This window comes from Eutrigla gurnardus (assembly GCF_963514095.1).
Source record: "Eutrigla gurnardus genome assembly, chromosome: 8".
NCBI lineage: Eukaryota > Metazoa > Chordata > Actinopteri > Perciformes > Triglidae > Eutrigla > Eutrigla gurnardus.
Genome location: NC_139922.1, coordinates 6859476 through 6886323, shown reverse-complemented (window position 1 = coordinate 6886323; position 26848 = coordinate 6859476). Strand labels below are relative to the sequence as shown.

Genomic DNA, 26848 nt, shown 5'->3' with positions numbered 1-26848 from the left:
TTGCTGGCTGCAACAATGATGGAGAGTTACATTTAGAGTTGCACAGTATTGGATTTTTGTTCATATCCGATCATTTTAGTCCGATACTGACGTATGCACGTTTTCCACCTCATTGCAGAGAACATCAAGCGTCTCCTGTAGTGGCATTAACATGTTATTATGCTTACGGTTATTGTGATGGCCCACTGGAAGATGCAGACATAAATACAATGTTTTACACAATGTACACATTCACCAGGCAACTTCAACAGATACCATGTAAAACAAGCGTGCATACTTATTATTATATGATCTATCTAGAGCAGCAGCAGGTTTACAACAGCGAGGACATCTTGAAGTGTGCGAGTCAACATAAGAGACGGGAGTGGGCGGTGAAGGTGCATTCGGTGTTCGGGACTAAGACACGGGAAAGGTGGTGGTTGTCGGGACCTTAAAATGACAAATGAAAAATGGTAAAGTGCAAATACAGAAATGATTTAAGATAATTTGAGTATTTCCCTTTCCCATTTTGAGTGTCATGTAATGTTTCTCTTGTATTTCTTTTTTTATTTAGGTTTTCAATTTCATCTTCAGAATTTAAACTTTCAGTTTGAGCATTGTTATTTAAGCTTTTGTAATTTAAATTTTTCTTACTTTATTGTTATTTTTTTTAATTTTAAATTTACATTACATTACATTTTGAATTTGCTTTTTCGTTTTCTTGTTAAGTTTTATTATGGCCCAATTATTAGCAGTGTAGTTATATAATAATCTTTTACAAGGTTTTTAATTTCTATTTGGACTTTTAATTATGAACAAAACACATCATCCATATTCCGAATTATTAGAGGCTTCCTTATAACTCACTGTCAAACACAATCAATTCAAACTGAAGAAAACAAGATAAAACCACTGTTACAACATTCTGGTTGGGTCGCAATAAATCCTTCATTTACTGAATAAGATACTGAAATATGCTGCAGCGGCTTGTTGGAGGCTCTCACTCCTTCTGGGGATGCAGACCATTAAATTAGAAAAGGTCAAAGACAAAAACGCCCCCAAAATGCCCTGCTGGTGTTGGTTGTTGTATTTTGGAGATCCTGAAGGTCTCCAGCACACCTCCGTCCCAGTGAGGAGAAAAACTGTTATGCATAGAAATGCACACACCGCTTGCTCTCTCGTCCAACAACGCTCCCCACGCTGACATTCATTACAGCAGAATGATTCCGTTTCTGATGGCATCAGAGGGAAATAGGAACAAAGGCTCCAGCCGTCTGTGTTTGTTCTCGGCAGCTCAGATTGTGGAGGGTGCCCGCCGGCCAGATCCTCTCTGTAGTTCTTCCTCATCCCAAGGACGTCACTGGGATGAGGAAGAACAGATTTTGCAGCTTTGCCCCAGAGACACAGAGAACATCAGTAACAACTGCAGACATTTTACACATATATTACCTCACTCCGAGAGATAAGCGGAGATAAGGATGGAAAGCATCCCATTTATTAGAAAACGTAACATATCTCTGGTTCCAGCTTCTCAGTTGCCAACAAATAAAATATTGTTGGCAACTGAGCCATTTGGGAAGTGGTGGGTATTTTCACTATTTTCAGACTCTATGTAGACTGAGCTGTCTGTCTAATAGCAAAGAAACTGAGGATCAATGCATGTGTTTAGCTGACTGGCTTGAAGTCTGACTCTCTGGCGGCTCAACGGCCTGTTTTTCCATCTGGTTGACAGGATGACACATGCTGAAGTGTTAAAAAGCAGAATAAAAACCAAGAGTGAGTGACAGTTAACACAGGGCCGGCTTTTAGACATGAGACTGCTGAGGAAGTACGATTATCAGGAATGTGTGTGTGTGTGTGTGTCTATAAAGAGGTCAGGCTTCCAATGACCTTCATCACTCATCTGTTAAATCCATCGCCAACATCGTGAGAGTGTGTGTGTGTGTGTGTGTGTGTGTGTGTGTGTGTGTGTGTCTGTGCATGTGTGCAATTATCACCATGGAAACTGAACTTTCACAGAACCAGACAATGTACAGTAATACAGTATAATCCATATAATGGCTAAGGTCACATCATTGTGTTACTTCCCAGAAGAGATTGTTGAGTTACTGCAAATGAAACCGACAGCTACATCAACCAACTTCAAATTCACAGGTGCCATTTTGAAATGTTCAATTGCATTTTGCGTGTCAAGCTATTTATATGTATTTCACATCTGTCAAAACTCAAGAAAAATATTTGTGAGAAAAAATCTCATGCAGCTTATGGGCAGCAGAGTCCTGCTGGGCTAAATAATGAAGCAGATCACATAAGGTGGTTGCATTGACTTACATCATGATGCGTTAAAGCTCTATTCAGTAAAAATGGCAATTGAGCGAGATATAATGATATGATGTGTTCAAATGTAGTTTAGGCAAGAAATTTGAATAAATAAAGAATCCCTTCTCTAATATCTATTTCTGCGAAAATAGATATTAGAAAATGGATCATGATACTTAATTTCATTATTGATTAATAAAAATATATATTTTTGCTAGTGCTGTCAAAATGCAGCTGACGACATAAAAGTAAGGAGGTTGTGCAACCTGATCACACAAAAAGCCGATGGAGTTCATTCCAACACTGTCGGCTTAAAACTACGGAGCAGTCTCAGCTAATCATTGACTCACAAAGTGGGACAAGGGAGTGGGAACTGTTGTAAAGTGTTAAATCAACACCGACACTCCAAACATATAACAAAGGTTTCTTCGTGTGTTGAAGTGCAACTCGACACAAAGAAAGGAATAAAGTGCGTATTATTTCTATACATTCTTCTTATGTTTCGACATCGAGTGGGTCAGCTGATCGTCGGTTAGAAACTCAACCACTTCATCATCTTTGGATCAGTCAGTCGTTTGAATGCACGATCAGGAAATAAGTCAGTCAGTCAGAGAATAAGTCAGCCAGTCAGTCGGCCCTTCTGCAGAGACCTACAGGGGCATGGATACCAGAGATTAGCGGAGTGTCCAACACTCTGAGCCCCACTTAATCCAGTCAGTCTCAAATCTGCCCCAAGCATGACGATTAACCCCTTTCCCCTGCAGGAAGCAATTCTAGGGAAACAGCATGGATTAGTCCAGACAAAGGTCAATGCTGGACCAGGCTAGTTTTACCCTGAACACATACTCAACACTGCTGAGCTGCTGCCAGGCACCACAACCTGATATACTACGTTGAACCCGGCACCTCAAACGTTACCGACGTTCCTTAGAACACCTTTGCGTCTCATTGCGCGCCCAAAGGATTATTTCTGTTTTTTGACATTTTTGGCTTCATTCCAAGTCTAGAGCAATAGGAAACGTGGCGAGAGAGAGGGGGATGAGGGGACCATACCATAGTTTGAAATTCACATGGCAGTACCCGAGTTCTCCAGACATTCCCCGTATAACCATAATTATACGTGGATTGACACCAGGGATGTTTCTCACATATTTTGTCTACTCCTTCAGTGCAATTGAACTGGCCATTTGTGTTGCCTGACCCATTTATGGTTAAATAAGGTTGTTACTGTATCATCACTTTACCAATCAAGTGGCTCGACGTTATTCTGTTAATTGCAAACATTTCGCTGGGAAATAATGGTTTTTCAACTCATCTCTCTCTGATGCTGGATCATTTACCATTCACTCTGAGTATTATTTATTTTCCAGGCAACTCAACTGCTTCCATATTCCTGACTGGCAATGATCAGCACTCACCAGATTGAGTTGTCCATCTACAGCCAGGATCCCTTGTGACCGAGGCTGACTATCGGTTTATACTATTAGAAGACAGAGGAAGAAAGCTGGAGGGGGTGAGGCCTTCTGGGAGCAGGAGAGGAGCAGGAGAGGAGTGGAGTTCAGCTCCAGCTGTATTATATTGCTGATCTCTGCAGGGACTCTTTGGTTCCAGTGGTTGAGCACTGCACACAGCAGCATGGCCGCCAGGCAGCACTAGTCTACCACAGACAGCCGAGGTAATTACATGGAAATACTTCCTGTGGAACCCACTATGGAATTACATACATAACACTTTATGACTGACACTTTTATCAAGAGGATGTTATAATTGGACGACGCAAGTGTAGGTTATCTGGCAGTAGGTGAACAATACACTGTGAAGACTGCTTAAAACGTGTAAAATGGCACTAAAATATACTGGAATTTACATTTTGATAAGAAAAATGTGTTTTTGGGAACATTCTTTTTAGTGAAAAAAGATACATCTTAAACAAGGTGATCATGAATCACATGGTCTACCTGAATAAAAAATGTTTAATGTATTTTTGTATTCATATTTTATAAATCAGGCTCTATTTTTCATTTTCAATTCACTTGTGATGATGATTACCCCCGATAATGACATTCACCACAATCAATTATTCTAATCCCAATGGCCGAATAAATCCTAGATCGTCCCACCCCTAGTAAGAGCAGTGTAATAAAGCATGAAACAGTTATAAAACGGCACCATAGAACTTTTCAGGGGGAAACATTTTGAGGTAACACTTAGCGAAGTACTCAGGAACATCCGTCACGAACATCCAGGCACCAGTCAGGGTTTAAACATTTGACTCAGAAAATGATGGAAGTTATGGGACTCTTTGCTCATGTTTCCAGGTCAATAAACTCCAATCAAACCACACACACAAACACACACATTCAAAAAAATATTTGGGATTTAAAACCAAGTTTACTCTCCCTACAGAAACAGGGTGTAGACTTCTCAAACCACAACTTTAAACCAAAAATGATATTCTAAACTAAAATAAATGTCTGCACCTTAAACTACCATCTGTTCTTCTGGGATTCTTAAGGTAGCGTTGGCTAGAACGCCATGCTTTTGCTATCACTGCATAGCTGCTTTCAAAATGTAGCAGACAGATTGTTATACTTTGAAGTAAGGACAACAATAAGCGACATTTGGTAAGAACCACATACATGTATCAGTGTGTATTATCCCATTCTAAACCAGAGTCACCACAAAACACTTTAAAGTACTAAAATGTTAATGCGACAACAAAACTGAAAAGCTGAAGTGTCTGAAAATCGTCTTTACAGGTTCGTCACTCAGCCGCTGAATGGATTTATCCTCTGAGAGTTTGCAGGGAACTCTTACACAAAACTCCACCTCTTCAACCTAACCACCCACGCCTGCCTGAAGGTTCGGGTTTTGTTGAGCGTCTCTTAAACAAATAAGATAAAAGGGGAGGACGAAAGGAATATAACATAAGCATGCAAAGGAAAGAAACCACAGGGATCTTTGAAAATGAGTTTAACTAAGAAGGGAAAAGGGTAATATAGAATAAACCCGTGGACAATAAGTCCTACGAGCCTTTACAACCACACGCTGCCTCAGGCAACACTAATCAAACACTGAGTTTGCACACAATAGACTGAGCTCATCGAGTGGGAACCACCTGCCAGCCAAAGGCAGGCAACATCGAGAGACTCACTGCCAAATGAGACACCATTACCACTATAGGTAAAAATAACCCGGATTACAGGAAGTACTATTGTAAAAAAACTAGCTTCCCGAAAGAATTTCAAGAAAATCAGTTTGTCTCATTAACATGCTGATGACTGACAACGTCGGGGAGGGCACGGACGCAAATGAGGAGTCTTATTACTGTATTATTCACTCTATTACTGTGAATACACCTGTGCTTGATATGCATTAATAGGTAATATACATGGCTTTATTCATGTCAATTATGAGATCCTAGATGGATTTATTTGTGGTTTTTAAAATCATGCTAAAATTGCGTATTTGCTATGATAAAAACCCATGATTGGTTTTCTTGCTTTCACACAACAAATGACCAGCAGTAGAGTCTGCCTGGAGGCGGGCCGAGAACCGCCTTTTCATGCAGTCTTGGTACAGATGTCTGGTCCACACCAGGGTTGCAGACTACCCAGGCACACAGGCCGGAGACCGTTCCAACCAATCAGGTGTGGTATGAAAGCAGCCCATCAGTATGCTTTAAATGAGACTTGCAAAGCAATAGACAATAGAAACTGCTTTTGCAGCTGTTCGTATATTTATTTTGGTAACTTAAAGCCCAAACTAAAAATGTATTAAAACTTTGTGTGCTGCCAAAAGTTCCAGGATAATGACTAGGTAAAGGGAGCTCAGGGGAAGTCAGTCGTTCTGCTGATGACTCGTCTGTAGGGGAGAAAAATATCAACTTTTGATCTCGAGTCTTCATTAGCCTCTCACACACCAGCTTTAGCTTCTACTTTGCTAACATGTCTTTGGTATTTTTGATGAAAAAAAAACCAATGTTAAATCTTAGTGAGCAGGATAAAAAGGGGGTAATTCAGTTATGTGATGGCATTTGTCATGTGTCGAATGTCTGTCTGTTTTTTTTTTTAAATGTTGAAAACACATCAATGAACCAAAATGTTTTTCCTAACAATATAAAGCCATAGACAAGTAACGGAACTGAAACTATATATTCAGAACGATACGTCTATGTGACCATCTCGCTGTACTGTACAGAACTACTCATTTATCCCTCTACGATGTGCGTCAGTGTGTACTAATGTCATCACATTAGTCATGTGTGTCCCTGACAATTTCACCGAGAAGAATTCCTCTGCATTTAACGGTCTCGGCAAGTAGAGTGATTCTGCTTGTGAGCACATCATCACATGGAAATGTTGACAGGGTGGATTAAAGATGGACATAATACAAATGTCACATATACAAACGCACGATACAGGAGAGGCAGCACTTACTGCAGCCGTCAGCTCCCTGCGAAGGCATTTCACAGAGGCTCCGGCCGGAGATACGCTGCCTCCTTCACTGCGAGCGGTCGCTGAGGAGCTTGACGGGCTTATTGTTCAAAGCAGTTTCAAGTGCTTGAATCGAGTGCAAGAATGTGGATTTGGAAGAAAACACTTATAGATTGACTTTGTAAGAAATACAGATGTCTGGTAAAGAAAGACGTACAAAAGATTTATCCAGGATGACGTTGAGGGGCGGAAAAGACATGCACATGACTAGAAAATGACTGTATGACATTTCTACCGGGACCAAGCATCTAAAGGTCACTATGTTAAAGTCCTGGAGTTGTCGAAGGGCCTTTTCACACGTGGAAAGTCTGGACCAGGGTTCACGTTTTTGCTTTATTGTATGCATCTGATCTGGTTTGTTTTGGTATCATGAGTATCCTGGCCAAAATAATTAAGATTCACGCTATTGTCAAGATCATCATCAAAATACGCCTGAAACTCTTGAAGAGGCACTAAAACACTTCCCCTTAGATTTAGTTTCATGCTTTGATTGCACCCTGGATAGAGTACACATCTTTTTATTAGTGAAAAGCAAACAATCAAGCAATCTCAAATAAGGTATCCAACTGCATAAATAAAGGATTATTTAAAAAAAACTGCAACACCTTGTGAGTCTGTTACAACAACACAAACATGGGTATCTGCCAAATAGAAACACACAGTATAGATCTGCAAAGAGCCTTTCCAAGGTCCAGCAGACAGAGACTCCAGAAATAAGAGGGACTCAACCCATCCAGAAGGGAGAGGAAGAGGATGAAGGGGGAAAGGGGATTAGAAGGTAGGCTATCCCTCCTCCCCTGCCCTGCCACCGAGCTCACGGCCAGGTCAGGGGGAAACTGGAGTTATTTTGGAGCAGAGAGGAGCTAAGCAGGCCCTCACAGGAGGATTTATCCTTGGAGACTTGTCACACTGTCCCAAGATTGGGGATGGGGGGGGGGGGGAGGAGACACCTGCTAGCAAATGCCAGTCAATATGAGATGAGGCCTGTTGAAGCGTCACACTTCTTTGTGAAAATGAATTGAAATAACAAACACAATTATTTTCGTTATCTTTGAATTTGCCACCTTTTTTCTCAAACAAACAACACAATTCCTGCGTGTCCAAGGTGACTTTTTCAAATGGCTGCTTTTGTCGGACAAATAATATACAAATATATACCCGACCAATCATTTAAAAGAGAGATAAGCATCACATGTTCACATGGGAGAAGCTGGAACCAGTGGATCATTGGAAATATTTGCTTGAAAAATTACTTGAATGATTAATCAATTTCAAAATACCTGCAGATTCATTTTATTATATTTATTATATTTATGATAAATGGATTTTAAAAAGCACAAATTCAACTGAAACTGAACATGTTACTCAGATATTTAAGCATTTAAAAGTGGTGAGGGAAAAAACTGGAAATGTGTTTTGGGTTTTAACAACTTGGTAATTTCGGCCATGAATGATAAACATTGGCTGTGTCTACATAGAAGTAAGCCCCTCCTCCTCTCTCTCTCTCTCGCCCGGGTGACGCCAATAAACACAAATGAACACAAACTCGAGCAAGTGACGCAACGCCAACATTTTGCCTCGCGTTTGGTATTAAGTGTAGGCCTCTATAAGGCACTTCATCAAAGGAAATGAAGAGGAGAATGATTTCAGAAGAGAAAATTCAATAGTTTATCAAAATCTGATCAATTTGACTGCCCATTAAAATGATTCAAACCTTCAAAATAATGTCACTAAACTGACAGTAACAAAGTACGACAGCAGCAAAGTATAGAGCAGGCTTTTACAACAACCTACATCAACTTTGTACATACTGACAGTTTCCCAGGAGATGTTGCCATGGAAACAATAACTGTATACATTGTACTTAATGCTGGAAGCAAGTCTGTGTGGTTCTTAAGGAGTCTGTCCTTCAGCTGGAGGACCTTGGCTGCATCTCCGTTAAAAGGCCTCTGCCCCTGCTGAAGGGTCCTTGTGCAAGGCACTGGATTCTTAGTTCAGAATCCAGACTCCATCCCTGATGTCTGACTGTGGAGGGTGTCTCATTGACACCTAGACATCATGAAACACCTTCAGCTGTGAGTTTTCGGCTGTCTGGCGCGGTGCTATGAAAGCTATTGTAGTTATGATACAGTGAGAGAAAAGTTCCTCATGTGCACCAACATGAGTCCCACACTGCTGAACTCATTAACTCCCATGTGAATGCTTTCAGCGCAGCCACGGCTCATAAAAACTGTTCACAACACAAAGGCTAAACACACGTCTAGCAGCAGGGTGTTGGAACTGTGATCAATGAATAATAGCTTTACAATCCTTCATACATTATTTCAGAGATAATCATGTTATATTTAAAGTTATTTGCCTGTTTTTTTCCCGTCCCTTTAAGTTGATTAGCCGAGTATTCGGTTTGGTTATTTTCATTCTCTCTTCGAGGCGAAGGGTACTGGACAATAATATGAACAAATATGCTTGTTTAACAGAAGAATTATGCAGGGTTCAGTCAATCCAAAAAGTTATAAATCAAAGAAATTAAATAATTGAATATTTGTCAACTGGGAATTAAAGGGATGACAACAAAAACCTCTGTTTAATAATGTCATGGTCCATTCAAATGAGAGGCCACTGTTTCAATGCTTGGCACGCGCCACCGATTGTTCCTCACTGTGTGCGGGTGCTTGGTCATTCCGCATCACACACACACACACACACACACACACACACACACATACACACACACACAAAGAGGTAAACACACGGACACCCTCTTCACTCAATCACGCACAGCCGTGCAGCACGCGCGCATCAACAGAACAATGTGCGTCTGTCAGGAGCACGCTGGCCTCCTGCACTCCGCCTCACACCGGGGACGCGGCCGTGAATGAGAATGATAATCACAGACGTGTCGCAGGACGGGGCGGCCTGCCGGAGCCGCACAATGACCGCCTCACAGCAGCACGAGTGTGAGGAGGAGCGGCGCCGGCGTTGCAACGAGCCGCGGGCGGCGTGGCACGGAGCCCACTGCCCTCCGCTCACAGCCGGCAGGGAGAGGAATGACAACAACACAAAGCAACTTACTGAAGCGCTCCAGTCGGCGACTAACCGAAGGCAAAGTGTGTCACCCAGCCAAACAAGCCCCGTGTTTTACTGACTGATATTTCGCTCGCATCGATCATTGATCATCGCGCTGCCGGACTCTCTGTTGACAGGCGATGCGGCCGCAGAGCTCTGCAGGCAGCCGCTCACCAGCACACAGGAACGGGAAAATAAATAATAAAAACAAGCAGAAAACGCCTTCTTACCTTCACTTCTGCAAGATTGCAAACATGAAAGTCGACCCGCGTTTTTCCACAGTCTGGTGCTCTGGTTTTCAATGTTTGGTTTAATTGTTTATTCATTCGCCTCCAGTTTATTTCTCTTTCGTGTTTATTTGTCACGGACAATATAACCTGCTGAAGGATGAAGGGAGGGAGTGAGTGAGAGCAGTGCACACAACAGGACCCTCAAGAGTCGACCGGAGGGGGGCGGGGCCACGGCTGCTTACATCACACGGGGGGAGAGAGGGAGAGTGAGAGTGAGAGAGAGAGGGGGGAGGATGGGTGCCAGTTTTTCAGGTACATCTAGTTAAAAAACTAATGCAGTCAATAACTTATATAGAATTGAAGGTTGTTTACATGCTTTAATGTTGAAAAAGCACATAATTGTTGTCATACAGGCTGTCTGAATATACCTATATTCACCATAGACTGTATAAAGTATGGACGTATTGGACATCAGTCTGAGTCACCCATCATTTTCTGAAGAGCAGATGTGACGCTCCAGCCCTCACCATATTGGCAGTTAGAGCACAGCCAGAACTCCCGGCTAATTAAACAATGGACAAAGAGGCGGCGTGGTGGTGGTGGTCCAGGTGGGGCAGCAGAGGAGATGGCTACGACCTGAGACAGCACCCAGATGTCACTTCTTTTTTTTAGGATTTTAACCAGCAGTTATGGAGATTGACGCACTCTTGGAGCCATCCTCAAGTGGCCATTCAAGGAACTGCATGTTTTGGCACTTCGGCGTTGTCTACATTTTCCAGCACTGGAGACTGCCGCATGTTCTTCACATCCTGTCTCTGAGCTTACTTCAGGAAGTAGCCCAGTCTGCACTGATTGGCTTGCAAGGCTAATATACCACACATTTGCAAAGGTAGTTCTCAAGCCGTGGTTGGAGATACTTAGATGGTAAGTCAGTATAACGTGCCTGCAAGTGACACAGGAAAGGGAGCCAAATTTCAATGGTTTGTTCAATCGCATGTTTTCTGATGTGGGCAACCCACAAAATCTGATTGGGTTTTCTTATTTCACCGTTTGTGTTGGCACTCCAGATACAATCCGGAGGGAGTCCTGACATTCCCACATATAAGAGAGGGGATGGAAATATAACATGTTTAGTCACTACAATGAAGGCTTTTTATATGCAGTTTCTATTTTATCATCCCCATTTCTATCAGCAACGGTAGACTAACTAACAGAAATACCTCTCTGTAAAGGTCACACAGTTGAATCAGCAGCTCTCTAAAACAGTTTATACACAACATTATAAATTCAGTTTTTATGGAGACTGCATTCGTTAGAGCTACTTGTACATAAGAAAGAGAATGCCATGTGCCACTGACCTATCTATCTAAAACAATAGGACAACAGATTTCTACGCCTCTTCCATCATTTGGCTTTCCTCCCTTTTGTTATCTGTCATCAGAGCCATCAGAGCAGATTTCATTATCATCCACAGTACAAACCAGTCAACTGGATGATTTCAATTCAAATACGTAATTGCTAATTAAGGACCAGCAGTACTTAATTAGACTCGCTTTAGATAATTTCTAGCTGTCTCTCCCATATTTCAGTGCTCCTGCAGACAACAGTCAAACATGTTGCATAAACATAGTTGTTTGAAGCTGACTCACAACAGAGCAGAAATATATCCATCACAAATGTTGCTGTATTAATGTAAAACCATTTCATGGTCCTTTGCCATTCAATCCGACCGCTCAATGAAAGAACAGATGTATCGGATGATAAATGCTGCAAACATATTGGGTAACTGACTGACACATCAACGAAGCAAAGTGCTGCTTTTAACAGAAAAGAAGCCTTTTTTACATCTATACGATGGTACACAGTACATTCATTGAGGAATACGTCTCCAGAACAAACTACAGGGTATTTTTTTTCTATTTTTACAGATGCTGTTGTCTGTGGTGTTTCTAAATGTAATGTATTCATTATTTGCAGAGTTAATACATCCTGAAAGATGTGCACAAAAGTGCACTGAAATAAATAAATAAAAAAGCTCCAAAAAACAGACAAGCAGCTGTGAATATGTTTCTTAGACGTGTGTGTGTGTGTTTATGTGCATGTGAGAGAGAGCATGTGTGTGTGCTTATGTGCATGTGTTTATGTGCCTATGAGCAAGAGAGAACGAGTGTGTGTGTGTGTGTGTGTGTGTGTGTGCATGTGTGTGTTTATGTGGCGTGAAAGAGAGAGCCAGTGTGTGTAAGATCTGCACATTCTTCCATACATTTCCATGACAAACCTGCCACCTGTAGGCAGAGGGAGAAATTGCAGTTTAATGAGGCATGCATGCCATGCACAAGATGGAGTGCAGAGGGAATTACAGTCAGTGTGTGTGTGTGTGTGTGTGTGTGTGTGTGTGTGTGTGTGTGTGTGTGTGTGTGTGTGTGTGTGTGTGTGTGTGTGTGTGTTGATAAGGAAGCTTATCACTTCTTGTAACACAGAAAACATAGAAAACACAGAAAAGGCCGCGTGGCCAAAGAGGAGACTGGAAACAATCTGAAACCAGACCAAATGGTTTCATCTTCATGTGGAAAGTTCAAGCTGTCAGACTCTTGACAACAACAACAACAAATAACGGCAAATAAATGTTTGGCAACACCTTAAAATAACAATCATTAATGAAAAAACTGTTAATTCAACTTTAGTTATTAGTTATTTTGAAACAATGAAATAATAATCTTTACTAATCATTTATGATGCTATAATGTGTGTGATTTTAGCATTAGTCTGTGTAATACGACATCATTTGTTAATAAACTATATTGTGTATAATAACAAAACTGTAAGAATAACAATTACATTCCGATCACATTAGTAAACTATTTAGTAACTGTATTGTTGAACACAACATAGTATATACAATATTTATTATTTTATATCACTACCTAATGATTTCTAAAAATCATTCAAATCTAAAAATATTTCTGATCTGGTCTTATGTTAGTTCAAAGATTTAACTCAGTGAATGTGGAAAATAATATTGATGGTTTATTTCATTTGTTTTATTTTTTGAAAAAGGGCATCAGAGAAATGCTTTTAAAGGTTTTATTGGTGGATTGAAAGGAGGTAATCAGCTTTGTATTGAATATTATGCCACTAGTGTTGTTTTAAGTGTTTGTCATGTAGTACAGGTTTCAGTGGTCTTCCCATCTTTGTATACCATTAGATTTGTGTTGGAGTCAGTATTTCCCTTATTTCAATGCAGTGTAGTCCTATTTAGTGTCACCTATGCTGTCTCACAGGGAGCATGATGTATGAGGTTACACGTGCTGTGACATGAGGCTTTCACTATACTTCGCATACTATTTGCTGTGCACTTAAAAACCACCAAGGGGATTCTCCTTTAAGGCCCGTTTCCATGGCATTTCTACTTTATTGTACATCATACACTGGAGAGAGTTGGGGCAGATGGTGAGAGGATAAGAGGTGATGAGGGTCATGCCCCTGGTGCAAACTCACACCAAGTACTTCAAGACCCAGGGCACTTTGTGTATGATCTTTGTATTAGAGTAAAGCTCTGCAACAAAGAATTTTAGAATTTATTAATGCAAACACACAGCATCATTGTGCAACCACTAATGGCCGTGGCGGTGAATGTGGAACTATGGACTCCAAATTGTGCTCAAACTCTTTTCAGGCAAGGTTCAACTACTTATAATGTATTTAAAGTTTGGTTAAATATTCACACCCAATTGTTAACCTAATACTTCTTTCTATACCATACAACAAGTTGCCATAAAAGGACTTGCGGTTTTGATTAAATGTTAATAAACTTTTCAAGGTCACAGCAGACATGACAGAGTCACAGCAGACATGACAGAGTCACAGCAGAGTCACAGCAGACATGGAAGAGTCACAGCAGACATGACAGAGTCACAGCAGAGTCACAGCAGACATGACAGAGTCACAGCAGAGTCACAGCAGACATGGAAGAGTCACAGCAGACATGACAGAGTCACAGCAGAGTCACAGCAGACATGACAGAGTCACAGCAGCCATGGCAGAGTCACAGCAGACATGACAGAGTCACAGCAGAGTCACAGCAGACATGACAGAGTCACAGCAGCCATGGCAGAGTCACAGCAGAGTCACAGCAGACATGACAGAGTCACAGCAGCCATGGCAGAGTCACAGCAGACATGGCAGAGTCACAGCAGAGTCACAGCAGACATGGAAGAGTCACAGCAGACATGACAGAGTCACAGCAGCCATGGCAGAGTCACAGCAGACATGACAGAGTCACAGCAGCCATGGCAGAGTCACAGCAGACATGGCAGAGTCACAGCAGACATGACAGAGTCACAGCAGCCATGGCAGAGTCACAGCAGACATGACAGAGTCACAGCAGCCATGGCAGAGTCACAGCAGACATGGCAGAGTCACAGCAGACATGGCAGAGTCACAGCAGACATGACAGAGTCACAGCAGCCATGGCAGAGTCACAGCAGACATGACAGAGTCACAGCAGACATGACAGAGTCACAGCAGAGTCACAGCAGACATGGAAGAGTCACAGCAGACATGACAGAGTCACAGCAGAGTCACAGCAGACATGACAGAGTCACAGCAGAGTCACAGCAGACATGGAAGAGTCACAGCAGACATGACAGAGTCACAGCAGAGTCACAGCAGACATGACAGAGTCACAGCAGAGTCACAGCAGACATGGAAGAGTCACAGCAGACATGACAGAGTCACAGCAGAGTCACAGCAGACATGACAGAGTCACAGCAGCCATGGCAGAGTCACAGCAGAGTCACAGCAGACATGACAGAGTCACAGCAGCCATGGCAGAGTCACAGCAGACATGGCAGAGTCACAGCAGACATGGCAGAGTCACAGCAGACATGACAGAGTCACAGCAGCCATGGCAGAGTCACAGCAGACATGACAGAGTCACAGCAGCCATGGCAGAGTCACAGCAGACATGGCAGAGTCACAGCAGACATGGCAGAGTCACAGCAGACATGACAGAGTCACAGCAGCCATGGCAGAGTCACAGCAGACATGACAGAGTCACAGCAGACATGACAGAGTCACAGCAGAGTCACAGCAGACATGGAAGAGTCACAGCATACATGACAGAGTCACAGCAGAGTCACAGCAGACATGACAGAGTCACAGCAGAGTCACAGCAGACATGGAAGAGTCACAGCAGAGTCACAGCAGACATGACAGAGTCACAGCAGAGTCACAGCAGACATGACAGAGTCACAGCAGCCATGGCAGAGTCACAGCAGAGTCACAGCAGACATGACAGAGTCACAGCAGCCATGGCAGAGTCACAGCAGACATGGCAGAGTCACAGCAGAGTCACAGCAGACATGGAAGAGTCACAGCAGACATGACAGAGTCACAGCAGCCATGGCAGAGTCACAGCAGACATGACAGAGTCACAGCAGCCATGGCAGAGTCACAGCAGACATGGCAGAGTCACAGCAGACATGACAGAGTCACAGCAGCCATGGCAGAGTCACAGCAGACATGACAGAGTCACAGCAGCCATGGCAGAGTCACAGCAGACATGGCAGAGTCACAGCAGACATGGCAGAGTCACAGCAGACATGACAGAGTCACAGCAGCCATGGCAGAGTCACAGCAGACATGACAGAGTCACAGCAGACATGACAGAGTCACAGCAGAGTCACAGCAGACATGGAAGAGTCACAGCAGACATGACAGAGTCACAGCAGAGTCACAGCAGACATGACAGAGTCACAGCAGAGTCACAGCAGACATGGAAGAGTCACAGCAGACATGACAGAGTCACAGCAGAGTCACAGCAGACATGACAGAGTCACAGCAGAGTCACAGCAGACATGGAAGAGTCACAGCAGACATGACAGAGTCACAGCAGAGTCACAGCAGACATGACAGAGTCACAGCAGCCATGGCAGAGTCACAGCAGAGTCACAGCAGACATGACAGAGTCACAGCAGCCATGGCAGAGTCACAGCAGACATGGCAGAGTCACAGCAGACATGGCAGAGTCACAGCAGACATGACAGAGTCACAGCAGCCATGGCAGAGTCACAGCAGACATGACAGAGTCACAGCAGCCATGGCAGAGTCACAGCAGACATGGCAGAGTCACAGCAGACATGGCAGAGTCACAGCAGACATGACAGAGTCACAGCAGCCATGGCAGAGTCACAGCAGACATGACAGAGTCACAGCAGACATGACAGAGTCACAGCAGAGTCACAGCAGACATGGAAGAGTCACAGCATACATGACAGAGTCACAGCAGAGTCACAGCAGACATGACAGAGTCACAGCAGAGTCACAGCAGACATGGAAGAGTCACAGCAGACATGACAGATTCACAGCAGAGTCACAGCAGACATGACAGAGTCACAGCAGCCATGGCAGAGTCACAGCAGAGTCACAGCAGACATGGCAGAGTCACAGCAGACATGGCAGAGTCACAGCAGCTATGGCAGAGTCACAGCAGACATGACAGAGTCACAGCAGACTATTGCCTTTGAATTTCACGTCACATGGTCAAAGAGCTAAGTCATTCATGTCGATGACACATCCCAAATAGTCTTTCTGCAAAACCGAAGGAATAACCTTTACATTCACCATGATGATTTCACAAGAACAAATCCATCTTGATAGAATGAACGTTGGTGTAACGTTGCACACAAAGCCATCTCCTCCAAATACTATCTGGTCGCTAAATATTGGGCCACTTGCTAATTTATTCTACCCACTCGCTTATAATAAAAATTGCAGATCAGGGATGCCCATCTGTTTAGGCTGCATCTGCGATCTTTGGTGTATTTTTGGTGTAACTATTGAACACCGCCATATTTTCATTGACACTTACGTACATCATTGTTTACAAACTGTAAAAGGGTCTATCAAGATTTGAAAAAGAACATGAATCGACAGCAGTATTTATTTTTCAGCCTCCAAACTGTGAGCTAAAAGATTTTCTGCAAGGCTGTTTCATCAACAAACCTTTTATCTCCCAAAGTATGATTTTATTTTTCGTCTGTCTTTTAGTAATTAGAATAGACCAACCCCCAACCTATCTCCCCTCCTTACACACACACACCCACACACACACACCCCTCCTCCCAAAAATAATGAAATGTCTTTCCTCCGGAGGTAGCAGAAATAATGGGCAGAGAGAAGGAGGAGGAGACCATAAACGATAATGAACCATCTCATTCTCCTTTTTTAATTCCTTTTCCGATTCCTCCCCCAACCCCCTCCTCCTCCCCCTTGCATCCCACCGTCAACTACAAATTTGCTCGTTTTTATTTTCACCCCGGTAGAGAACATCCACCTACTCCCATCCTCATTTTCTCTCCTCCTCCTCCTCCTCCATCTCCTTCCCTCAGCCAGTCAGAGTCGCCAACCGGCCACCTCTCTCTCCTCCTCCTCCCCGTCTTGTCTCCTCTCACTCCTACATCTACATTGTCTGCAGCAGTACCCCCCCCCCCCCCCCCCCCCCATCAGCCCTCTACCCTCCACCTCCGCCCCCCTGCTAGGAAGCATCCTGGGTAATTTCCTCCTCTTATTGAATTGGGACAGGGGGGCGGATGGAGGCAAAGATAAAGGGATGGGCTGATGAACGGAGGCTTGGGATGAGTGCTAATGGAGCCGATGGATGATCCACACATCACAAATATGCAGTACATCCTCCTCTCTTCTACTCCCGTCTTTCTTTGACTCGTTCTCTCTTGAGTAGAAGTACACATGCCCTTCTCCCCCTTTTTCCCTTCGCTCCTCTCTCCCTTCTGTCCTTTTCTCTCACTTTCTCTCATAACAACAACCCAGACAAAAGACTCAGACCTTCTTTTCACAGAATGCTATGCTATTGAACTATCCTGCAGTCACACACACAAACACACTGAACCTAATGCTCCCTCATGTCCTATGTTATTTCTATAGGTGAGTGAGTCATTGTTCCTCTATTCCTGTCTGTACTTTTGCTCCTCTGGGCCAAACACAATAATCTTTCTGCAGCACAGTCTCTCTCTCACACACACACACACACACAGCCACACACAGCCACACACACACACACACACACACACACACACACACACACACACACACACACACACACACACACACACACACACACACACACACACACACACACACACACACACACACACACACACACACACACACACAATTCTATGCTGAAACTTCATCGTAACTCGAGCTACAGGGTTGGAGACAGTCTGGTCTGACAAATACACATCACACAGTGTGAGTCTCAGGTGGCGGTGGATGAGGTTGGAAGGTGAATGAACAGCACAAATTATGCAGCTTTTCCAGTCCAACCAGGACCAACTGAATACCCTTTAAAACACTTTTTAGTCAAGCTCGGCCAATAATTTAGGGAACAAGAGAGTAAAATGTATGTTTGTCATTTATAAACAATGTCTCCATTACATTGCGTGTCAGAGTTTATTTTTCTCCTTTAAAATGTTGTGATCAGTACATATCGACTGTTTGTCAATATGTTCAATATCAGATTTCAAACCGGTAACTCTTTCCTTTAATCCTCTCTATTGAGGATTCCTAAACACTCTTTAGAGATTCAATAAATGAGCTTCAGTTCCTTTCTCATTAAACTACAAGCAACGATTAGCGGGAGGTTAAAGGGTCAAGCGACCAATGTGAAATGTTCTTCCCCTCAGTGATAATGTCACATGGCGAAAAAAATAATGGTGGAGACCAGAGCAAAGGAAATGACAATGCTCAGGTTTAAGTGGAGAAAAAAGAAACATGTTGTTTTTTTTTCCTTTGACATATTGACACGGTTCTCATTATCACCCTCATGTTAGAATCCAGCAGTGTGAACTGATTGGAACAGATTTGACGTGGTGTCACCAAACAGACCGTGACAACTGTTAGAGAATAACACACAGTCAATGAGGTTTTTGCAGGTGTGACAGGGTGTGTGTGTGTGTGCGTGTGCGTGTGAGTCCTGGATAGATAGACGGACAGACAGACAGAAAGACATATATTGGCATTCCAGTATAAATTGGCACTTGAGCATCTCTCTCTCCTCAGCTAATTAACTTGACGCTCAGGGGCCTGGCTTAATTGGAACGAGCTCAACCCTCTGTTCGCCCACCCATTATCTAGACACACACACACACAACCACACAGCGACAGTGAGTGTGTGATACCAAGTCACACTGGTGGTCGTGGTGTGTGGAAACAATATGGAATATACCAATCACCACCGACACACACACACACACACACGCACACACAAAGAAGTCATGACAATCACAGCTGTTCTACCTCCAGATGCAACACTGTTACACTTTCAGGCCTGTACGGTGATGGATGATAGAAAATATCAACCATCTGTTCGAGATTATAGTCCTGTAATAGCTTGTTATCTCTTCATTTGATGTCTAATTCTGGACAATGTTGCAAAATAAACTAGCAGGATGGAATTATGGAAAAATTTGGACTTTGGTTTATGTTCAAATGAGGGAGGTTGTAGAAAATAGGACTCTTGTGCGTCTGGGTCAAAGGACTTCTGTGATGTTGTTACAGAGCCTCAAAGTCTACTTACAGGCACGTCTGGTTGGATGGATGGTCAACACAATCATTGTTAATGTTGTTAATGAAAACTAAGACTAAATATGTTGGTTAACCGCCTTTCTTCCATGATTAAGACAAGACAACATGACGGCACAAATGTCATTTAACACTAACTTTGCTGTAGCAACATGTGAGGTGTTGTGGAATTACATTTTTTTCTCTTTTTCATTTACCAACATTACAAAAGGGTTTTCTTTGACTAAGATAAGACTTTTAGTCATTGACCACGTAATCATTCCCTGGACTATTGCTTAGGCAAAGCATTTGCACACAAGAACTTGTGTTGTCCATTTTCACATTTCTGGCATTTTACGGACAAATATAGTTACTGGAAATGAATTGATGAAATGTTGTGGTCCTTTTACTTCATTCTGTATCCATCAGATTCTGATATATGAAAAGATGTTTTGTTTTCTGAAGATTGTCCTACATATTCTTCGATCATTTGTTCACATCTTTCGAATCTAGCATAACCAGAATATACACAATCAACACTGTCTCTTACTTAGTAAGAAGAATCCGTTTTGGTCCATTGACCTCCATGACTGGCAGACAGAAATACTTCTACTTTTCTCTCATTATAGTGTTTTAATTGCGAGAAGGTGTGTGGGAGTTTTCTTCCCAGAAAGGCAATTGTGGGCCTCCTGGTGTCCTCCTACATGCCTGCACTCAATACTCGAGTGTACAAAATAACCTGCTGGCATGTCAAGATTTACTTTATGATCCACTCTCCCATGTGGTCTGCAGGTACACACACACATACACACACACACACACACACACACGCAGCTCTGTGGCAGTGACCTCACATACCTTGTTGCTGCTCATGCACTGGAGCTTCATGTGTTTCATGTAGGTGGTGGTGAGAGGCATGTTGTAGTCGATCACCTCCAGCACCAGGGAGCTCGGCCTGTCGTTCTCTGGAGGGAAGAGGAGAAGAGAGATCTTCAGCTCTAACAGTAACAACAGTCTGTCCCCTTTTCTGCCGGGATATTCAAAAAGCAGAGGGGGGATGATGCTGTGCTTGGGGGAAGTGGACGACGCTCTGCAGCAGTAACTTGAATGTTCTGCTGGTTAGAGGGTTTGAAGAGTCCTCCGAGCTTGTTGGAGGGCTGAAAGTCTGTATTTATCTATAAACAACATCGCAGCGTGATCAGGTCTGTGCATGTCAAATTTATCACTATAAGTGGTTCTTTATTTCTCATCTAGATTACAATTGAAGTGATATTTGTAACATGAACTAATACAACAGACAGCTTCACTTTCTATTGAATTGAACGGACTGTTTTAAAATAGACTTTTGAAAGCAGCGTCAGCTGTTTCCAGGGTGGCTTCGACCACATGGCTCCCCCCCTGCACATCCATCTCCTGTTTCCATGCCGTGGCTGTTTCTCCTCCTTTGTGTCGACTACACAAGGCGTGGGAATCGCTGGTGAAATATGCAAGTGGCTGCTAGATGTGCTTCTCACCAGCCCAAAAGAAATGTTATCTACTGGGTGACTGGCAGATTTCAGAACCACCAGCCACAGCGGCAGGTGGACATGTTTTTCATTGAGAGCTGATGAGTAGTTATACATTTCCAAATTGTTGCCATTTATGAAAAGATCCCAACTGAACAAAGCAGATTATTTGATTACTTTAAGTAAATGATTTAAACAGCATCTATACAGGAATGATTCTGTTTTTTGTATCTATATAAGCGGTTAATTGCAATTGTGATCACTAAGCAGTTTCCACTGTATTCCCATTATTTAAATTCCAAGTCTCTCAGTCAGCCTTTGTATCATCATATCAATAATATTATTGTATTATTGTTTCCTTTCTACAGGAGGTTAAGACATACACATATTACTATAGTAGGTGTCTTAAAGGTGGAGTTGGCAAATCTAATCCAGCAGACTTAAATTAAATTCAGCAAATATCCCCTCACAGTCCGCAGCTGTCAGGTCTCTGTGTGTGCTGAAATAATTATATGCATGCAATACATCTGGGTTTTATTATTAATTTACCTCATTTACATCAATGAGGGGATGGTAAATAACAGAAACACCTCTCTTATGCAGTATGTGAGGGTTTTTTTCCCCACAATAAAGCAGATTCGGTCAGTCCCCCTATGTCACACCAGGGGCCCTATTACTAAAATCGGTAATCGACCCGGACCACAAGGTGCGCGCCTCAGCTTGTATTTTGGGTTAAACTGCGTTGGTTTGAGATTGTGGATGAAAATCCATTCTTTTACCGTTATTATCAATATAAATTAATCCACTGCCAAATATAGTAGCTCGTTAAAACTCGAACGGGAGATTTTACTGGGGCACGGCAGATCAATACTGGGGCACGTGCCCCACTAAAAGAGGTCTAGCGACGCCCATGTGTCACACTAAAACTCACTTATATAAGCAATGACTTCTAACAGGGACTAAATTGTTAAAAAGGTGATTCAAATAGTGACCACAAGTGTACCATCATCAACAGTAATCTATATAACTGTATCTCTGTCATCTGGATGGTTCATGCTGATGCTATTATCCTGCCTTATCAGAAAGCAAACACTAGAGGGCACTCTAGAGCTGGAGGGAGAGCAACACAGACAAAGAGAAAAAACCTAACTTTAATTTAAATTTTCAAACTCCTCTCAACTTTCAGTGAGTTGTTTATTCAATGATTACCTCAAAGAATAAACAATTAACTGCCTTGTTCCAGACATTTGGATCTACTGTTGTGCTAGTTATGCTATACACACAGCAACTTCTGCACATCAGTCTATCCTGGGAGAGGGATCCCGTCTCAGTCTCTTCCTGAGGATTCCTTCATTTTTTTCCTCTGTTAAAGGTTTGCTTGGAGAGTGTTTCCACATCCAAAGGACAGAGGGTGTAGTATGCTGTACAGGTCGTAAAGCTCCCTGAGAGGCAAACTTGTGATATTGGGCTGTATAAAATATATTTGCGACAAAAAACGATCTCCACCCACACTTCCCTCCTCTGCCTCTCTTTTCAGTCATTTACCAACTGACCCCGTAGAGGACGTGTCGATCATCTGGAGTGTACAACATGGACATGAACACGGGGATCAATGTGGCTTAGCAGAATGGACATGGGCGTCATCATTGATTGGTGATTGATAGTCTTGTAAACGGACAGAAGAAAGAGAGTGCATGTTCTCTGGGAAGGGACGACTGTGATAACTGAGTGATTATTTGACACAAAGCTGCCCCGTGGTCTTCAACGGGAGGTTCCGGGACCCTGATAGGTCAGAACAATGGACAGACATGTGTACAAGTAAATAAAAGAAAAAAACGTATATGGCACTAACTGTGTTGAAAATGAGTGTGTGAGCCTATTATTAACACTTGTGTGTAAACATATTTCAGCAAAGGTGTCTAAAGGCTGTTTATTATGATTCTAAGAACATTCATATAAAGCAGGGCTGCTCAATTCCATCAAAATGGTGCATCACTGCTGTAAGATTCACTCGATTACGAAAAAGGAAGATTATTTCATTTTGGACATAAACTAGAATAAGTGCCTCGTGGTTGTATTTCCCTGCCAACCAGTCAAGTTGCAGTTTCCATCCATGTCTGTCCAAAATGTCATCACCTGAAAATATAATGCCTCCGGCCGTGTCCATTGCTGGTGCAGAGGTAGAAAGAAATACCCCCTGCTAACCAAACGCCCCCCCCACCACCACCACACACACACACACACACACACACACACACACACACACACACACACACACACACACACACACACACAGTGTGAGCCTGTGTCAATTAAACATCGCCCTGGTCCACGCTGATTAATTGCATTTAATAATTCAGAGTTGAACTTTAGTGGGAGTCACTTCAGTGTAGCGATAAAGGGGCCGAGGGTATGTGTGTGTGTGTGTGTAGGTGTGTGCGGGTGTGTGTGTGTGTGTCAGGGAGAGGCCGAATCCCCACAGGGAAAGAAGGCAATTAGCTGCTCTCTCTCTGAATGGCATCCACATACACACTGAGAATAAGTATTACAGCTGTTCTCTCTCTCTCTCTCTCTCTCTCTCTCTCTCTCTCTCTCTCTCTCTCTCTCTCTCTCTCTCTCTCTCTCTCTCTCTCCCTCTCTCTCCCTCTCTCTCTCTCTCTCTCTCTCTCTCTCTCTCTCTCTCTCTCTCTCTCTCTCTCTCTCTCTCTCTCTGTGTGTGTTTAATTGTTTGCAAAGCTTATTTAATCCCCTTATTAAATCATCTCTATTTAATTCCCTCAAATGGAGAAAATATTAAATATCAAAACTAAATGAATGTTTTTACATTTGGACAGAGAAGACGTCTCTGCCATCGACAGCATCCAGATTTGGTTTTAGTGCAATTGAAAAAAGAATAATATTGAAAGGAACTTTTCCCTTCCCTCCCCTCTCCTCCCCAGTCTTCTACATATCCTTTGTCTTCCTCTGTGCAGAATCTCACATCATATTCTTTTTATATATATTTCATATCCTATGTTCATTACCAACTCCCCCCCCCCCCTCTGGTTCTTCCTCTCTTTCTCCTTCTCCCTCTCTCCCCGGACTTTGTGGAAAATGAGCTTGTTTCCTTGGCCATTTTCTTTGTTAAAAGCCATTAATTAGGCTAATTGAGGAGAGAGACAGGACACTCCAATGACTCCTCTGTTTAATGAGGGATGAGGAGGAGAAACCGGGGGAGGTGGGGGATGTTGGGAGGATAGAGGGATGGACGGAGGGTACAGGGACGGGTAGAGGAGGCAATAATAAAAGGGATGGGAGGATGGGAGCGGCGAGGGATACTGGGATGGGACAGGAAGCTTGGGGATAATGGGAGGGAGAACTCCATGAAGTGCTGCAAGCGAGGTGGGAAGATTGGAGGGGAGGAAGAAAGGAGGAGACAAAACAGAGAGATGGACAAGCTGGAAGGGGGATGGAATGATGGGCAGCAGGAGGAGGAGGAGGGATGGGAGAGGGAGGGGTGGGAGTGAGGGGGGCCTTCAGGGTGTCAGCAGTTGTAGAAAATATATAATGGGGGATGATGGGGAAGAATGCAAAATGGATTGAAGTACATTACTTGTTCCTACGGCAGTTAGCAAATAACAAATACCAAATTGAATTGTCACATTTCATATTTAGGTGGATGAACCTGGAGTTTCCCTCACATCCTCTAACACCACCTAACATCATTTCTTGCCCGATCTTTGCTGTACGTGTGCATCTCTACACAGAGATCAGAAGCAAGTAAGATGACGTGCTCCATAGCTATACATTTTAACAACAGTCTGCAAATCCTGCATAGAAGTGGTGGATTTCCAGACAAAAGAGATAACTTCACTCCTTACCACACGGTGAACTGTGAAACTGAACCAGACTTAAAATTCCTAATTTCCCTTTGATTCATACTAGCCAAACGGACTATAGCTGGTGAACGCCCCCTTTAACCGGAGTCCTCTTAGGAAGAGAACAAAACCTGTTTCAAATCTACATATGGAAGCATTGTTTTGTACAGACTTTGAATCTTTTAAAGCAGAAGTACTTAAATGTTACACATCCAAGTCTGTTCAAAGGTCTGCATGAGTGAAGTCTGATTGAGTCAGCGTTGGTTTGGGCTGGAGACTACAAGTAAGAATAAGAAGAATTTCAGGTTACATTAGCATAACCCGCCTTCATTTCTGACTGTCAACTGGCTGTCAATGGTTGCTTTGCATTCAGCCTTTCACACGGCGTTTTCATTTAAGTTCATTGTAAAATTTTGGCTGCCTAAAACTGTTCATTGGGTAGTACTTAGCTCCACCCTGTAGGTCTCTTCTGGTTCCGGAGACGCCACAATGCCAAACTAGAGGCTTCATTTCTACTCAGCCACATGGATAATTGCAATCAGACACAAAAGAAGAGCAAATTGCAATCAGCTACAAGACATTAAGAGCATGTTTGTTTGTTTTTTAATCATTAGCACGATATCTTTTGTGAATCGGACCTTGAGACGAGGCAGATAGCAGCTGCAAATGATGTGCGATTCACGGTGCTACCAACGTCCACGGCCCATTGTTTTTCTGAATTCAGCCTTTCACAGGTTCGGTCTACGGGAAGTAAACCGACGGGTCGGACACTTCTCATCAGTGTGTATCTATGAAATCTGATGAATGAAGGGATTTTAGGGGGAACTGTGCAGTGAACACATTTCACACTTACAGACACTCGAATAAAATGGAAAGAAGATACATATATAACTGCATTGAAAGCCGATTGAGACAAGAAAATGACTTGAATGTCCCCACTGACGGTAAGACGTTTGTCATTTGTGCTGCATAAAAACGGTGCTCAGGCTCAAACTGAGATGAGAGGACTCTGTGAATTGGCTGCAGTCCTGTGTTTGTACCTTTGTAGTCCTGTCCCGTGGTGCTGATGTGCATCCTCTTCTGACACTCGCCACAGCTCATCAGGAAACGAGTCACCGCCTCCCTGGGCAGGAAGGCGTAAGTCTCGGCTATCTGAGACGCCAACAGAGACAGGGAGACAAGGACACATGGAGAGATGGGTTTTTCAAACTGCTTCTCTACTTTCTGTGTCATTGTGAAGTATGATTATTATGTTTCCCTCCTGTTCATACTTTGGCACTATTTGACAGCCATGAGCAGCATGAGCAATGTATGAGTGAACGTGAAAATGAAGGATTTCACTTGAGGATGTGTGCATCTGCACTGTGATCTGATCAGTCCAAGTACTGTAAACCAAAACAACTTCAGTTAAAGGGATTGACAATAAAATGTTTACAGTTGATTATCAAAGCACTAAAAAAATAACTCTTTCAAGTCATGTTGTCTACATTTCACCAAATAATTAAATTATACTACTACCACTGTTGTTTGTTTGTCTCCCAGTGTTAAACACTGGACTTTTCTAAGAGTCGGATACAAGGTGTATACATTAGTGGGTGTGTTTGACTGTGTGTGTGCATAAATCAAACATTTACTCTGGAAGAGAGGCACAAAGACAGCAAAGAGGAGAGGAGGAAGGGTGGAAAATATCCAGCGTGGGTGGATGGGGGTTGCTGTGTACGTGTGTGTGTGTGTGTGTGTGTGTGTGTGTGTGTGTGTGTGTGTGTGTGTGTGTGTGTGTGTGTGAAGGCACTACTAGGACCTGAAGCTGCAGC

At 43.0% G+C, this 26848-nt stretch overlaps 1 protein-coding gene across 2 annotated transcripts in view; it reads right to left on the bottom strand.

Annotated features, from left to right (window-relative positions):
- LOC311017715 (nucleolar protein 4-like) overlaps positions 1-26848 on the bottom strand; it is a 133108-nt gene that overhangs the window by 75243 nt on the left and 31017 nt on the right. For both annotated transcript variants that reach the window (XM_084016252.1, XM_084016251.1), the window contains exons 3-4: positions 26075-26186; positions 20531-20637 (exon numbers count right to left, since the gene is read on the bottom strand). In XM_084016252.1, coding sequence (XP_083872378.1) covers positions 20531-20637; positions 26075-26186 — 219 coding nt within the window. The remainder of the gene's footprint in view (positions 1-20530; positions 20638-26074; positions 26187-26848) is intronic.